The sequence below is a fragment of the Phyllobates terribilis genome, unplaced genomic scaffold (assembly GCF_046119375.1).
Source record: "Phyllobates terribilis strain yellow unplaced genomic scaffold, ASM4611937v1 Scaffold_11__3_contigs__length_659146591, whole genome shotgun sequence".
Taxonomy (NCBI): domain Eukaryota; kingdom Metazoa; phylum Chordata; class Amphibia; order Anura; family Dendrobatidae; genus Phyllobates; species Phyllobates terribilis.
In genome coordinates this window covers 614,543,979-614,561,937 of record NW_027362771.1, presented here as the reverse complement: position 1 = coordinate 614,561,937, position 17,959 = coordinate 614,543,979, and the positions used below count along the sequence as shown (strand labels likewise).

At 50.1% G+C, this 17,959-nt stretch overlaps 1 protein-coding gene across 2 annotated transcripts in view; it reads right to left on the bottom strand.

Annotated features, from left to right (window-relative positions):
• The window catches only part of LOC141167121 (acetylcholine receptor subunit epsilon-like), a 109,462-nt gene extending 92,500 nt beyond the window's left edge, over positions 1 to 16,962 (bottom strand). For both annotated transcript variants that reach the window (XM_073654487.1, XM_073654488.1), the window contains exons 1-3: positions 16,812 to 16,962; positions 11,800 to 11,936; positions 11,120 to 11,164 (exon numbers count right to left, since the gene is read on the bottom strand). In XM_073654487.1, coding sequence (XP_073510588.1) covers positions 11,120 to 11,164; positions 11,800 to 11,936; positions 16,812 to 16,857 — 228 coding nt within the window. In that variant the 5' untranslated portion in view covers positions 16,858 to 16,962. The remainder of the gene's footprint in view (positions 1 to 11,119; positions 11,165 to 11,799; positions 11,937 to 16,811) is intronic.
• Positions 16,963 to 17,959: the final 997 nt, after the last annotated feature.

Genomic DNA, 17,959 nt, shown 5'->3' with positions numbered 1-17,959 from the left:
CCGCTCCACTAGAGGGAGCTCAGGAGCATACTGCATACCGCTCCACTAGAGGGAGCTCAGGAGCATACTGCATACCGCTCCACTAGAGGTAGCTCAGGAGCATACTGCATACCGCTCCACTAGAGGGAGCTCAGGAGCATACTGCATACCGCTCCACTAGAGGGAGCTCAGGAGCATACTGCATACCTCTCCACTAGAGGGAGCTGAGGAGCATACTGCATGCCGCTCTACTAGAGGGAGCTCAGGAGCATACTGCATACCGCTCCACTAGAGGGAGCTTAGGAGCATACTGCATGCCATTCCACTAGAGGGAGCTCAGGAGCATACTGCATACCGCCCTACTAGAGGGAGCTCAGGACCATACTGCATACCGCTCCACTAGGGGGAGCTCAAGAGCATACAGCATACCGCTCCACTAGAGGGAGCACAGGAGCATACTGCATACCGCTCCACTAGAGGGAGTTTAGGAGCATACTGCATGCCATTCCACTAGAGGGAGCTCAGGAGCATACTGCATACCGTTCCACTAGAGGGAGCTCAGGACCATACTGCATACCGCTCCACTAGGGGGAGCTCAAGAGCATACTGCATACCGCCCTACTAGAGGGAGCTCAGGACCATACTGCATACCGCTCCACTAGGGGGAGCTCAAGAGCATACAGCATACCGCTCCACTAGAGGGAGCACAGGAGCATACTGCATACCGTTCCACTAGAGGGAGCTCAGGACCATACTGCATACCGCTCCACTAGGGGGAGCTCAAGAGCATACAGTATACTGTTCCACCAGATGGAACTCAGGAGCATACTGCATACTGTTCCACTAGAGGGAGCTCAGGAGCATACTGCATACCGTTCCACTAGAGGGAGCTCAGGAGGATACTGCATACCGTTCCACTAGAGGGAGCTCAGGAGCATACTGCATACCGCTCTACTAGGGGGAGCTCAGGAGCATACTGCATACCCCGCTCCACTAGAGGGAGCTCAGGAGCATACTGCATACTGTTCCACTAGAGGGAGCTCAGGAGCATACTGCATACCGCTCTACTAGAGGGAGCTCAGGACCATACTGCATACCGCTCCACTAGAGGGAGCTCAGGAGCATACTGCATACTGTTCCACTAGAGGGAGCTCAGGAGCATACTGCATAACGCTCTACTAGAGGGAGCTCAGGACCATACTGCATACCGCTCCACTAGAGGGAGCTCAGGAGCATACTGCATACTGTTCCACTAGAGGGAGCTCAGGAGCATACTGCATAACGCTCCACTAGAGGGAGCTCAGGACCATGCTGCATACCGATCCACTAGGGGGAGCTCAAGAGCATACATCATACTGTTCCACTAGAGGGAGCTCAGGAGCATACTGCATACCATCCACTAGAGGGAGCTCAAGAGCATACTGCATACCGTTCCACTAGAGGGAGCTGGGGAGCATAATGCATACCGTCCACTAGAGGGAGCTCAAGAGCATACTGCATACTGTTCCACTAGAGGGAGCTCAGGAGCATACTGCACACCGTCCATTAGAGGGAGCTCAGGAGCATACTGCATACCGTCCACTAGAGGGAACTCAGGAGCATACTGCATACCGTCCACTAGAGGGAGCACAGGAACATACTGCATATCATCCACTAGAGGGAGTTCAGGAGCATACTGCATACCGCTCTACTAGAGGGAGCTCAGGAGCATACTGCTCCACTAGAGGGAGCTCAGGAACATACTGCATACCGCTCCACTAGAGGGAGCTCAGAAGCATACTGCATACCGCTCCACTAGAGGGAGCACAGGAGCATACTGCATACCGTCCACTAGAGGGAGCTCAGAAGCATACTGCATACCGCTCCACTAGAGGGAGCTCAGGAGCATACTGCATACCGTCCACTAGAGGGAGCTCAGGAGCATACAGCATACCGCTCCACTAGAGGGGGCTCAGGAGCATACTGCATACCGTTCCACTAGGGGGAGCTCAGGAGCATACTGCATACCACTCCACTAGAGGGAGCTCAGGAGCATACTGCATACCGCTCCACTAGAGGGAGCACAAGAGCATATTGCATACCGCTCCACTAGAGGGAGCTCAGGAGCATACTGCATACCGCTCCACTAGAGGGAGCTGAGGAGCATACTGCATACCGCTCCACTAGAGGGAGCTCAGGAGCATACTGCATACCGCTCCACTAGAGGGAGCTCAGGAGCATACTGCATACCGCTCCACTAGAGGTAGCTCAGGAGCATACTGCATACCGCTCCACTAGAGGGAGCTCAGGAGCATACTGCATACCGCTCCACTAGAGGGAGCTCAGGAGCATACTGCATACCTCTCCACTAGAGGGAGCTGAGGAGCATACTGCATGCCGCTCTACTAGAGGGAGCTCAGGAGCATACTGCATACCGCTCCACTAGAGGGAGCTTAGGAGCATACTGCATGCCATTCCACTAGAGGGAGCTCAGGAGCATACTGCATACCGCCCTACTAGAGGGAGCTCAGGACCATACTGCATACCGCTCCACTAGGGGGAGCTAAAGAGCATACAGCATACCGCTCCACTAGAGGGAGCACAGGAGCATACTGCATACCGTTCCACTAGAGGGAGCTCAGGACCATACTGCATACCGCTCCACTAGGGGGAGCTCAAGAGCATACAGTATACTGTTCCACCAGATGGAACTCAGGAGCATACTGCATACCGTTCCACTAGAGGGAGCTCAGGAGCATACTGCATACCGTTCCACTAGAGGGAGCTCAGGAGGATACTGCATACCGTTCCACTAGAGGGAGCTCAGGAGCATACTGCATGCCGCTCCACTAGAGGGAGCTCAGGAGCATACTGCATACCGCTCCACTAGAGGGAGCTCAGGAGCATACTGCATACCGCTCCACTAGAGGGAGCTCAGGAGGATACTGCATACCGCTCCACTAGAGGTAGCTCAGGAGCATACTGCATACCGCTCCACTAGAGGGAGCTCAGGAGCATACTGCATACCGCTCCACTAGAGGGAGCTCAGGAGCATACTGCATAACTCTCCACTAGAGGGAGCTGAGGAGCATACTGCATGCCGCTCTACTAGAGGGAGCTCAGGAGCATACTGCATACCGCTCCACTAGAGGGAGCTTAGGAGCATACTGCAAGCCATTCCACTAGAGGGAGCTCAGGAGCATACTGCATACCGCTCCACTAGAGGGAGCTCAGGAGCATACTGCATACCGCTCCACTAGAGGGAGCTCAGGAGCATACTGCATACCGCTCCACTAGAGGTAGCTCAGGAGCATACTGCATACCGCTCCACTAGAGGGAGCTCAGGAGCATACTGCATACCGCTCCACTAGAGGGAGCTCAGGAGCATACTGCATACCTCTCCACTAGAGGGAGCTGAGGAGCATACTGCATGCCGCTCTACTAGAGGGAGCTCAGGAGCATACTGCATACCGCTCCACTAGAGGGAGCTTAGGAGCATACTGCATGCCATTCCACTAGAGGGAGCTCAGGAGCATACTGCATACCGCCCTACTAGAGGGAGCTCAGGACCATACTGCATACCGCTCCACTAGGGGGAGCTCAAGAGCATACAGCATACCGCTCCACTAGAGGGAGCACAGGAGCATACTGCATACCGCTCCACTAGAGGGAGTTTAGGAGCATACTGCATGCCATTCCACTAGAGGGAGCTCAGGAGCATACTGCATACCGTTCCACTAGAGGGAGCTCAGGACCATACTGCATACCGCTCCACTAGGGGGAGCTCAAGAGCATACTGCATACCGCCCTACTAGAGGGAGCTCAGGACCATACTGCATACCGCTCCACTAGGGGGAGCTCAAGAGCATACAGCATACCGCTCCACTAGAGGGAGCACAGGAGCATACTGCATACCGTTCCACTAGAGGGAGCTCAGGACCATACTGCATACCGCTCCACTAGGGGGAGCTCAAGAGCATACAGTATACTGTTCCACCAGATGGAACTCAGGAGCATACTGCATACTGTTCCACTAGAGGGAGCTCAGGAGCATACTGCATACCGTTCCACTAGAGGGAGCTCAGGAGGATACTGCATACCGTTCCACTAGAGGGAGCTCAGGAGCATACTGCATACCGCTCTACTAGGGGGAGCTCAGGAGCATACTGCATACCCCGCTCCACTAGAGGGAGCTCAGGAGCATACTGCATACTGTTCCACTAGAGGGAGCTCAGGAGCATACTGCATACCGCTCTACTAGGGGGAGCTCAGGAGCATACTGCATACTGTTCCACTAGGGGGAGCTCAGGAGCATACTGCATACCGCTCTACTAGAGGGAGCTCAGGACCATACTGCATACCGCTCCACTAGGGGGAGCTCAGGAGCATACTGCATACTGTTCCACTAGAGGGAGCTCAGGAGCATACTGCATAACGCTCCACTAGAGGGAGCTCAGGACCATGCTGCATACCGATCCACTAGGGGGAGCTCAAGAGCATACATCATACTGTTCCACTAGAGGGAGCTCAGGAGCATACTGCATACCATCCACTAGAGGGAGCTCAAGAGCATACTGCATACCGTTCCACTAGAGGGAGCTGGGGAGCATAATGCATACCGTCCACTAGAGGGAGCTCAAGAGCATACTGCATACTGTTCCACTACAGGGAGCTCAGGAGCATACTGCACACCGTCCATTAGAGGGAGCTCAGGAGCATACTGCATACCGTCCACTAGAGGGAACTCAGGAGCATACTGCATACCGTCCACTAGAGGGAGCACAGGAACATACTGCATATCATCCACTAGAGGGAGTTCAGGAGCATACTGCATACCGCTCTACTAGAGGGAGCTCAGGAGCATACTGCTCCACTAGAGGGAGCTCAGGAACATACTGCATACCGCTCCACTAGAGGGAGCTCAGAAGCATACTGCATACCGCTCCACTAGAGGGAGCACAGGAGCATACTGCATACCGTCCACTAGAGGGAGCTCAGAAGCATACTGCATACCGCTCCACTAGAGGGAGCTCAGGAGCATACTGCATACCGTCCACTAGAGGGAGCTCAGGAGCATACAGCATACCGCTCCACTAGAGGGGGCTCAGGAGCATACTGCATACCGTTCCACTAGGGGGAGCTCAGGAGCATACTGCATACCACTCCACTAGAGGGAGCTCAGGAGCATACTGCATACCGCTCCACTAGAGGGAGCACAAGAGCATATTGCATACCGCTCCACTAGAGGGAGCTCAGGAGCATACTGCATACCGCTCCACTAGAGGGAGCTGAGGAGCATACTGCATACCGCTCCACTAGAGGGAGCTCAGGAGCATACTGCATGCCGCTCCACTAGAGGGAGCTCAGGAGCATACTGCATGCCGCTCCACTAGAGGGAGCTCAGGAGCATACTGCATGCCGCTTCACTAGAGGGAGCTCAGGAGCATACTGCATGCCGCTCCACTAAAGGGAGCTCAGGAGCATACTGCATACCGCTCCACTAGAGGGAGCTCAGGAGCATACTGCACACCGCTCCACTAGAGGGAGCTCAGGAGCATACTGCATGCCATTCCACTAGAGGGAGCTCAGGAGCATACTGCATGCCGCTCCACTAGAGGGAGCTCAGGAGCATACTGCATACCGCTCCACTAGAGGGAGCTCAGGAGCATACTGCATACCGCTCCACTAGAGGGAGCTCAGGAGCATACTGCATACCGCTCCACTAGAGGGAGCTCAGGAGCATACTGCATACCTCTCCACTAGAGGGAGCTGAGGAGCATACTGCATGCCGCTTTACTAGAGGGAGCTCAGGAGCATACTGCATACCGCTCCACTAGAGGGAGCTCAGGAGCATACTGCATGCCATTCCACTAGAGGGAGCTCAGGAGCATACTGCATACCGCTCCACTAGGGGGAGCTCAAGAGCATACAGTATACTGTTCCACTAGATGGATCTCAGGAGCATACTGCATACCGTTCCACTAGAGGGAGTTCAGGAGCATACTGCATACCGTTCCACTAGAGGGAGCTCAGGAGCATACTGCATACTGTTCCACTAGAGGGAGCTCAGGAGCATACTGCATACCGCTCTACTAGGGGGAGCTCAGGAGCATACTGCATACTGTTCCACTAGGGGGAGCTCAGGAGCATACTGCATACCGCTCTACTAGAGGGAGCTCAGGACCATACTGCATACCGCTCCACTAGGGGGAGCTCAGGAGCATACTGCATACTGTTCCACTAGAGGGAGCTCAGGAGCATACTGCATACCGCTCCACTAGAGGGAGCTCAGGACCATACTGCATACCGCTCCACTAGGGGGAGCTCAAGAGCATATAGCATACTGTTCCCCTAGATGGAGCTCAGGAGCATACTGCATACCATTCCAGTAGAGGGAGCTCAGGAGCATACTGCATACCATTCCACTAGAGGGAGCTCAGGAGGATACTGCATACCGTTCACAAGAGGGAGCTCAAGAGCATACTGCGTACCTCTCCACTAGAGGGAGCTCAGGAGCATACTGCATACCTCTCCACTAGAGGGAGCTCAGGACCATACTGCATACCGCTCCACTAGAGGGAGCTCAGGGGCATACTGCATACCGCTCCACTAGAGGGAGCTCAGGAGCATACTGCATACCGCTCCACTAGAGGGAGCTCAGGAGCATACTGCATACTGTTCCACTAGAGGGAGCTCAGGAGCATACTGCATACCACTCCACTAGAGGGAGCTCAGGAGCATACTGCATACCGTCCACTAGAGGGAGCACAGGAAAATACTGCATACCATCCACTAGAGGGAGCTCAGGAGCATACTGCATACCGTTCCACTAGGGGGAGCTCAGGAGCATACTGCATACTGTTCCTCTAGAAGGAGCTCAGAAGCATACTGAATACCGTCCACTAGAGGGAGCTCAGGAGCATACTGCATACCATCCACTAGAGGGAGCTCAAGAGCATACTGCATACCGTTCCACTAGAGGGAGCTGAGGAGCATACTGCATAACGTCCACTAGAGGGAGCTCAAAAGCATACTGCATACCGCTCCACTAGAGGGAGCACAAGAGCATATTGCATACCGCTCCACTAGAGGGAGCTCAGGAGCATACTGCATACCGCTCCACTAGAGGGATCTGAGGAGCATAGTGCATACCCCTCCACTAGAGGGAGCTCAGGAGCATACTGCATACTGTCCACTAGAGGGAGCACAAGAGCATATTGCATACCGCTCCACTAGAGGGAGCTCAGGAACATACTGCATACCGCTCCGCTAGAGGGAGCTGAGGAGCATACTGCATACTGCTCCACTAGAGAGAGCTCAGGAGCATACTGCATACCGTCCACTAGAGGGAGCTCAGGAGCATACTGCATGCCGCTCCACTAGAGGGAGCTCAGGAGCATACTGCATACCACTCCACTAGAGGGAGCTCAGGGCCATACTGCATACCGCTCCACTAGGGGGAGCTCAAGAGCATACAGCATACTGTTCCACTAGAGGGAGCTCAGGAGCATACTGCATACCTTTCCACTAGAGGGAGCTCAGGGGCATACTGCATACCGCTCTACTAGAGGGAGCTCAGGACCATACTGCATACCGCTCCACTAGAGGGAGCTCAGGACCATTCTGCATACCGCTCCACTAGAGGGAGCTCAGGAGCATACAGCATACCGCTCCACTAGAGGGAGCTCAGGAGCATACTGCATACCGCTCCACTAGAGGGAGCTCAGGAGCATACAGCATACCGCTCCACTAGAGGGAGCTCAGGAGCATACTGCATACCGCTCCACTAGAGGGAGCTCAGGAGCATACTGCATACTGTTCCACTAGAGGGAGCTCAGGAGCATACTGCATACCACTCCACTAGAGGGAGCTCAGGAGCATACTGCATACCGTCCACTAGAGGGAGCACAGGAAAATACTGCATACCATCCACTAGAGGGAGCTCAGGAGCATACTGCATACCGTTCCACTAGGGGGAGCTCAGGAGCATACTGCATACTGTTCCTCTAGAGGGAGCTCAGAAGCATACTGAATACCGTCCACTAGAGGGAGCTCAGGAGCATACTGCATACCATCCACTAGAGGGAGCTCAAGAGCATACTGCATACCGTTCCACTAGAGGGAGCTGAGGAGCATACTGCATACCGTCCACTAGAGGGAGCTCAAAAGCATACTGCATACCGCTCCACTAGAGGGAGCACAAGAGCATATTGCATACCGCTCCACTAGAGGGAGCTCAGGAGCATACTGCATACCATCCACTAGAGGGAGCTCAAGAGCATACTGCATACCGTTCCACTAGAGGGAGCTGAGGAGCATACTGCATAACGTCCACTAGAGGGAGCTCAAAAGCATACTGCATACCGCTCCACTAGAGGGAGCACAAGAGCATATTGCATACCGCTCCACTAGAGGGAGCTCAGGAGCATACTGCATACCGCTCCACTAGAGGGAGCTGAGGAGCATACTGCATACCCCTCCACTAGAGGGAGCTGAGGAGCATACTGCATACTGCTCCACTAGAGAGAGCTCAGGAGCATACTGCATACCGTCCACTAGAGGGAGCTCAGGAGCATACTGCATGCCGCTCCACTAGAGGGAGCTCAGGAGCATACTGCATACCACTCCACTAGAGGGAGCTCAGGGCCATACTGCATACCGCTCCACTAGGGGGAGCTCAAGAGCATACAGCATACTGTTCCACTAGAGGGAGCTCAGGAGCATACTGCATACCATTCCACTAGAGGGAGCTCAGGGGCATACTGCATACCGCTCTACTAGAGGGAGCTCAGGACCATACTGCATACCGCTCCACTAGAGGGAGCTCAGGACCATTCTGCATACCGCTCCACTAGAGGGAGCTCAGGAGCATACAGCATACCGCTCCACTAGAGGGAGCTCAGGAGCATACTGCATACCGCTCCACTAGAGGGAGCTCAGGAGCATACAGCATACCACTCCACTAGAGGGAGCTCAGGAGCATACTGCATACCGCTCCACTAGAGGGAGCTCAGGAGCATACAGCATACCGCTCCACTAGAAGGAGCTCCGGAGCATACTGCATACCGTTCCACTAGAGTGAGCTCAAGAGCATACTGCATACCGCTCCACTAGAGGGAGCTCAGGAGCATACTGCATACCATCCACTAGAGGGAGCTCAGGAGCATACTGCATACCGTTCCACTAGGGGGAGCTCAGGAACATACTGCATACCATCCACTAGAGGGAGCTCAGGAGCATACTGCATACCGTTCCACTAGGGGGAGCTCAGGAGCATACTGCATACAGTTCCTCTAGAGGGAGCTCAGAAGCATACTGAATACCGTCCACTAGAGGGAGCTCAGGAGCATACTGCATACCATCCACTAGAGGGAGCTCAAGAGCATACTGCATACCGTTCCACTAGAGGGAGCTGGGGAGCATAATGCATACCGTCCACTAGAGGGAGCTCAGGAGCATACTGCATGCCGCTCCACTAGAGGGAGCTCAGGAGCATACAGTATACTGTTCCACTAGATGGAGCACAGGAGCATACTGCATACCGTTCCACTAGAGGGAGCGCAGGAGCATACTGCATACCGTTCCACTAGATGGAGCACAGGAGCATACTGCATATCGTTCCACTAAAGGGAGCACAGTAGCATACTGCATACCGTGCCACTAGGGGGAGCTCAGGAGCATACTGCATACCTTACCACTAGAGGGAGCTCAGAAGCATACTGCATACTGATCCACTAGAGGGAGCTCAAGAGCATACTGCATACTGTTCCACTAGAGGGAGCTCAGGAGCTTACTGCATACTGTCCACTAGAGGGAGCTCAGGAACATACTGCATACCGTCCACTAGAGGGAGCTCAGGAGCATACTGCATACCGTCCACTAGAGGGAGCGCAGGAGCATACTGCATACCGTCCACTAGAGGGAGTTCAGGAGCATACTGCATACCATCCACTAGAGGGAGCTCAGGAGCATACTGCATACCGTCCACTAGAGGGAGCGCAGGAGCATACTACATACCATCCACTAGAGGGAGCACAGGAACATACTGCATACCATCCACTAGAGGGAGCTCAAGAGCATACTGCATACCCTTCCACTAGAGGGAGCTCAGGAGCATACTGCATACCATTCCACTAGAGGGAGCACAGGAGCATACTGCATACCACTCCACTAGAGGGAGCTCAGAAGCATACTGCATACCGTTCCACTAGAGGGAGCTCAGGAGCATACTGCATACCGTTCCACTAGAGGGAGCTCAGGAGCATACTGCATACCATTCCACTAGAGGGAGCACAGGAGCATACTGCATACCACTCCACTAGAGGGAGCTCAGAAGCATACTGCATACCGTTCCACTAGAGGGAGCTCAGGAGCATACTGCATACCGTTCCACTAGAGGGAGCTCAGGAGCATACTGCATACCGCTCCACTAGAAGGAGCTCAGGAGCATACTGCATACTGTTCCACTCGGGGGAGCTCAGGAGCATGCTGCATACCGTTCCACTAGAGGGAGCACAGGAGCATACTGCATCCCATTCCACTAGAGGGAGCACAGGAGCATACTGCATACCGTTCCACTAGGGGGAGCTCAGGAGCATACTGCATACCGTTCCTCTAGGGGGAGCTCAGGAGCATACTGCATACCATTCCACTAGGGGGAGCTCAGGAGCATACTGCATACCGTTCCACTAGAGGGAGCTCAGGAGCATACTGCATACCGCTCCACTAGAGGGAGCTCAGGACCATACTGCATGCCGCTCCACTAGAGGGAGCTCAGGAGCATACTGCATACCGCTCCACTAGAGGGAGCTCAGGAGCATACTGCATACTGCTCCACTAGAGGGAGCTCAGGAGCATACTGCATACCGTCCACTAGAGGGAGCTCAGGAGCATACAGCGTACCGCTCCACTAGAGGGAGCTCAGGAGCATACTGCATGCAATTTATACATTGAATACAATAATAACACAGTATGCCGTAAGCTCTTAAGCTCCCCCTAGTTGTGGCTGCAGGTAGACAGAATTTTTTTATACATGCAGTGGATTTGGAGCTCTGTTTCAGGAAAAGACACCTCATACTCCTGACTGAAGAATCTAGAAACCTATAATGCATCCAGAGAGCGTATATATCAAGTCATCTGACTCCACAATCGGTTTCCTTACCAGCAGCAGCCACACACTGGTTGTCATCGTCTCTTCCTTCTCATTCTAGCAAAAAAAAGAATAGCAAATGTCAGTGCATCTTTTGCAGAAATGCTCTGTGCTGCTGGAGACTTTGTTCCTCCCACTAAGTAATTGGGTCTGTCACTTCCCAACAATATTCTTGTTGTGAGGAACGCTGACCCTTGTAACACTAAGTATCTCCTTAAATACTCTGTGCTGCTGGGGAATCTGCTCCTTCCACTATATTCTTTTCTGTCTGCGACCTCCAACCAGATTAGCACACTGTTTACCTGAAATACTCTGTGCTGCTGGCAGGACCTTGCTCTTTTCACTACGTGGAAGACATCTCTCCTGAAATGCTCTGCACTGCTGAGGACTCTACGTCTCCCTCCATGTAAATCCCGACCTGGAATTTCCCACTAGATGGCGCAATGCTCTCCTATAATACTCTGTGTTGCTGATGGTTTTCGTTTTTCCACTGTTTGTGACCTCATTTCCTGAAATGCTCTGTACTGCTGTAGGGACCTTCTTTACTCCACTTGATCATCCTACCGATCGTCTTACTGGATGACCATCCTACTCCATAACTATTATCCTATTGGACCAAAACTCTTCTCTCTTTAAATATTCTGTGCTGCTGGACTGACCCCACCGATTGTAATAAAGAAGTGATTGCTCACCAAGGAGATGAGGTTGGTCAGTGTGAGTTTCAGTTTGACTTCGATGATGTCTTTGATGGATTTGACGGGTCGGGACATTTTATCATAATTTGAGAATAAATCATCGATCAGTCGTTTTTCCTCATTCGCCATAAAACCTAAGAGACAAAAAAGAGATTGCTTGTCATCGTCCGCTGGGTGTGCATTATGGCTACAGGAGCAAGCGGAGGGGTAAAGTGAAGCTCCGGGGTCTCAAAGCAGAATCTGTACCACGGCCCCCAACTATTCATGTGACATTTACAACATGGCGGTCTTATATGTGGCTCCACAGTTACAGATTTAGTGCAGTGACTAGTCCAGATTTTGGACAAACATACCAGGCTAGAGTCTGGATTTTACAGCGTTAACCAGCAAGCTCTATGCCTCAGTACTGATTTGTAACCTCCAAGCCTTGTCTCATTGATGTGAAACCACTAAGCTCTGTGCCCCTATACTATGTGCAACTACTAAGCTCTGTGCCCCTATATAATGTGCAACTACTAAGCTCTGTGCCCCCACACAATGTGCAACTACTAAGCTCTGTGCCCCTATACAACGTGTAACTCTAAGCTCTCTGCCTCTATACAATGTGTAACCACTAAGCTCTGTGCCCCTATACAACGTGTAACTCTAAGCTCTCTGCCTCTATACAATGTGTAACTACTAAGCTCTGTGCCCCTATACAATGTGTAACCACTAAGCTCTGTGCCCCTATACAGTGTGTGACCACTAAGCTCTGTGCCCCTATACAATGTGTAACTACTAAGCTCTATGCCCCTATACAGTGTATTACCACTAAGCTCTGTGCCCCTATACAGTGTGTAACCACTAAGCTCTGTGCCCCTATACAACGTGTAACTCTAAGCTCTCTGCCTCTATACAATGTGTAACTACTAAGCTCTGTGCCCCTATACAATGTGTAACCACTAAGCTCTGTGCCCCTATACAGTGTGTGACCACTAAGCTCTGTGCCCCTATACAATGTGTAACTACTAAGCTCTATGCCCCTATACAGTGTATTACCACTAAGCTCTGTGCCCCTATACAGTGTGTGACCACTAAGCTCTGTGCCCCTATACAATGTGTAACTACTAAGCTCTGTGCCCCTATACAGTGTATTACCACTAAGCTCTGTGCTCCTATACAGTGTGTAACCTCTAAGCTCTGTGCCTCTATACAGAGTGTAACCACTAAGCTCTCTGCCCCTATACAGTGTGTAACCACTAAGCTCTGTGCCCCTATACAGTGTGTAACCACTAAGCTCTCTGCTCCTATACAGTGTGTAACCACTAAGCTCTGTGCCCCTATACAGTGTGTAACCACTAAGCTCTGTGCCCCTATACAGTGTGTAACCACTAAGCTCTCTGCTCCTATACAGTGTGTAACCACTAAGCTCTGTATTCCTATACAGTGTGTAACCTCTAAGCTCTGTGCCTCTATACAGAGTGTAACCACTAAGCTCTGTGCCCCTATACAGTGTGTAACCACTAAGCTCTCTGCTCCTATACAGTGTGTAACCATTAATCTCTGTGCCCCTATACAGTGTGTAACCACTAAGCTCTGTGCCCCTATACAGTGTGTAACCATTAAGCTCTGTGCCCCTATACAGTGTGTGACCACTAAGCTCTGTGCCCCTATACAGTGTGCAACCACTAAGCTCTGTGCCTCTATACAGTGTGTAACCATTAAGCTCTGTGCCCCTATACAGTGTGTGACCCCTAAGCTCTGTGCCCCTATACAGTGTGTAACCACTAAGCTCTGTGCCTCTATATAGTGTGTGACCACTAAGCTCTGTGCCCCTATACAGTATGTAACCACTAAGCTCTCTGCCCCTATACAGTGTGTGACCACTAAGCTCTGTACCCCTATACAGTGTGTAACCACTAAGCTCTGTGCCCCTATACAGTGTGTGACCACTAAGCTCTGTGCCCCTATACAATGTGTAACTACTAAGCTCTATGCCCCTATACAGTGTATTACCACTAAGCTCTGTGCCCCTATACAGTGTGTGACCACTAAGCTCTGTGCCCCTATACAATGTGTAACTACTAAGCTCTGTGCCCCTATACAGTGTATTACCACTAAGCTCTGTGCTCCTATACAGTGTGTAACCATTAAGCTCTGTGCCTCTATACAGAGTGTAACCACTAAGCTCTCTGCCCCTATACAGTGTGTAACCACTAAGCTCTGTGCCCCTATACAGTGTGTAACCACTAAGCTCTCTGCTCCTATACAGTGTGTAACCATTAAGCTCTGTGCCCCTATACAGTGTGTAACCACTAAGCTCTGTGCCCCTATACAGTGTGTAACCATTAAGCTCTGTGCCCCTATACAGTGTGTGACCACTAAGCTCTGTGCCCCTATACAGTGTGCAACCACTAAGCTCTGTGCCTCTATACAGTGTGTAACCATTAAGCTCTGTGCCCCTATACAGTGTGTGACCCCTAAGCTCTGTGCCCCTATACAGTGTGTAACCACTAAGCTCTGTGCCTCTATACAGTGTGTGACCACTAAGCTCTGTGCCCCTATACAGTGTGTAACCATTAAGCTCTGTGCCCCTATACAGTGTGTGACCCCTAAGCTCTGTGCCCCTATACAGTGTGTAACCACTAAGCTCTGTGCCTCTATACAGTGTGTAACCACTAAGCTCTGTGCCCCTATACAGTATGTAACCAATAAGCTCTCTGCCCCTATACAGTGTGTGACCACTAAGCTCTGTACCCCTATACAGCGTGTAACCACTAAGCTCTGTGTCCCTATACAGTGTGTGACCACTAAGCTCTGTTTTGTCTTTGTAACCAATATGCATAAAACCTGTTTAGTCTGTTGCACCATTTTCAAACCGGAAACAAGGCGTGAAGTCAAGGGCCACTCGCCGTAAAATGGGCCCACGTACAGTACAGGCCAAAAGTTTGGACACACCTTCTCATTTAAAGATTTTTCTGTATTTTCTTGACTATGAAAATTGTACATTCACACTGAAGGCATCAAAACTATGAATTACCACATGTGGAATTATATACTTAACAAAAAAGTGTGAAACAACTGAAAATATGTCTTATATTCTAGATTCTTCAAAGTAGCCACCTTTTGCTTTGATGACTGCTTTGCACACTCTTGGCATTCTCTTGATGAGCTTCAAGAGGTATGTGTGTCCAAACTTTTGGTCTGTACTGTATACTGTGGGAACAATATATATACATACAGTTAGGTCCATATATATTTGGACAGAGACAACATTTTTCTAATTTTGGTTCTAGACATTACCACAATGAATTTTAAACAAAACAATTCAGATGCAGTTGAAGTTCAGACTTTCAGCTTTCATTTGAGGGGATCCACATTAAAATTGGATGAAGGGTTTAGGAGTTTCAGCTCCTTAACATGTGCCACCCTGCTTTTAAAGGGACCATAAGTAATTGGACAATTGACTCCAAGGCTATTTCATGGACAGGTGTGGGCAATCCCTTCGTTATGTCATTCTCCATTAAGCAGATAAAAGGCCTGGAGTTGATTTGAGCTGTGGTGCTTGCATTTGGAAGGTTTTGCTGTGAAGTAAACATGCGGTCAAAGGAGCTCTCCATGCAGGTGAAACAAGCCATCCTTAAGCTGCAAAAACAGAAAAAACCCATCCGAGAAATTGCTACAATATTAGGAGAGGCAAAATCTTGAGTTTGGTACATCCTGAGAAAGAAAGAAAGCACTGGTGAACTCATCAATGCAAAAAGACCTGGGCGCCCACGGAAGACAACAGTGGTGGATGATCGCAGAATAATCTCCATGGTGAAGAGAATCCCCTTCACAACAGCCAACCAAGTGAACAACACTCTCCAGGAGGTAGGCGTATCAATATCCAAATCTACCATAAAGAGAAGACTGCATGTAAGTAACTACAGAGGGTTCACTGCACAGTGCAAGTCACTCATAAGCATCAAGAAGAAAAAGGCTAGACTGAACTTTGCTAAAAAAACATCTATAAAAGCCAGCACAGTTCTGGAAGAACTTTCTTTGGACAGATGAAACCAAGATCAACCTCTACCAGAATGATGGAAAGAGAAAAGTATGGCGAAGGCGTGGTACAGCTCATGATCCAAAGCATACCACATCATCTGTAAAACATGGCGGAGGCAGTGTGATGGCGCGGGCATGCATGGCTGCCAGTGGCACTGGGTCACTAGTGTTTATTGATGATGTGACACAGGACAGAAGCAGCCGAATGAATTCTGATGTATTCAGAGCCATACTGTGTGCTCAGATCCAGCCAAATGCAGCCAAACTGATTGGCCGTCGTTTCATACTACAGATGGACGATGACCCAAAACATAAAGCCAAAGCAACCCAGGAGTTTATTAAAGCAAAGAAGTGGAATATTCTTGAATGGCCAAGTCAGTCACCTGATCTCAACCCAATTGAGCATGCATTTCACTTGTTAAAGACTAAACTTCAGACAGAAAGGCCCACAAACAAACAGCAACTGAAAACCACCACAGTGAAGGCCTGGCAGAGCATCAAAAAGGAGGAAACCCAGCGTCTGGTGATGTCCATGAGTTCAAGACTTCAGGCAGTCATTGCCAACAAAGGGTTTTCAGCCAAGTACTAGAAATGAACATTTTATTTACAATTGTTTAATCTGTCCAATTACTTTTGGTCCCTTTAAAAACAGGGTGGCACATGTTAAGGAGCTGAAACTCCTAAACCCTTCATCCAATTTTAATGTGGATCCCCTCAAATGAAAGCTGAAAGTCTGAACTTCAACTGCATCTGAATTGTTTTGTTTAAAATTCATTGTGGTAATGTCTAGAAGCAAAATTAGAAAAATGTTGTCTCTGTCCAAATATATATGGACCTAACTGTATATACTCCAGATGTGTAGGACGGTTGGATATTTCCCCCCGATGAGGTATGTTCCCTTATTATATAAATGTGTACACGACACCTGTCCTGTCTATAAGAACCCCACAGATTACATATGACCCCCGCACATACAGACTCACCGCTCAGGAGGGGCAGCAGGGCCAGGAGGCTGAGCCTCCAGCCCATGTTTAGAGTGTCAGCTCCTGGGTCGATCTCTAAAGGACTGGATGGAGGAGACAGCTCGCAGCGATGGAGTTATTTAAAGATAGGATATGTTATTTCCGAAGGGAGGAGACTATCGCTTTCCAAAACCTCTTCACCCCCTTCTGGGTTTGATGCCAACTGCCCCCTCCACCCGGAAGGATCCCGTACAGCTGTCACCAACTAGTGCCAATAAGACCCCTTCTATTTAACCTCTTCCTGGCCTTTTTTAAGGGACAGAGGCAGATGGGGGTTCAGGGGCTCTACCAAGAACAGGAACAAAAGAAATTGACAGAGTCACTTGGTGTTAAATCTAACTCTTTCAGAATTATTAATTTATCTAAACACACTATTACTGGGTCTCAAGCAAATGTCTTAAAGAAGGGTTTGAATTTCTGTCTCCCAACCCATCTCAATAAATTCAACATTGTTAAAGATTTACACCTTTTTGGGAGGAAATTGATTTTTAAAAAGATGTTTTCAAAGAAATCTTCGAACGAAATCTTATCTTCAGGAGTGGACACAATTCCTAACTTCTCTAGTCAGGACCTGCAGATTTTGAAAATACTTGAGGAACTTGACATGGATAATGGAATGGAGAAGATTGGATCTGAGGAAGGAATAGGGTCAACTTGGCATAAAAAATCTTTGAAGCCTAAGTCTACTAACATGCCGCCATTACAAACCTGTCCAGCTGTTAAAGTCTTTATAGATATGGTCACAACGGATATACTAGCTTTACCTGATAAAACCTCAGGACCACATTTGGATTTTGAAGATAGACGGGCAATAAATACACTGAAACGACTGGATGATGTCGTTTTTAAGCCCAGTGACAAAGGTGGTAACATAGTTGTGTGGCCACAAGATAAATACATCCAAGAAGCTAAGAGGCAGCTCAATAACAAGGACTGTTACAAGTCCCTCTGGAGTGATCCCAAGGACCAATTCCTGAATGAGTATAAAGATATCGTATTCCAGGGTTGGGAAAATGGGGCAATCACTAAAAATGAAAGAGACTTTCTTGAGGTGAAGAATTCCAGGATAGCTACATTTTATATGCTACCCAAAGTTCATAAAGACATCA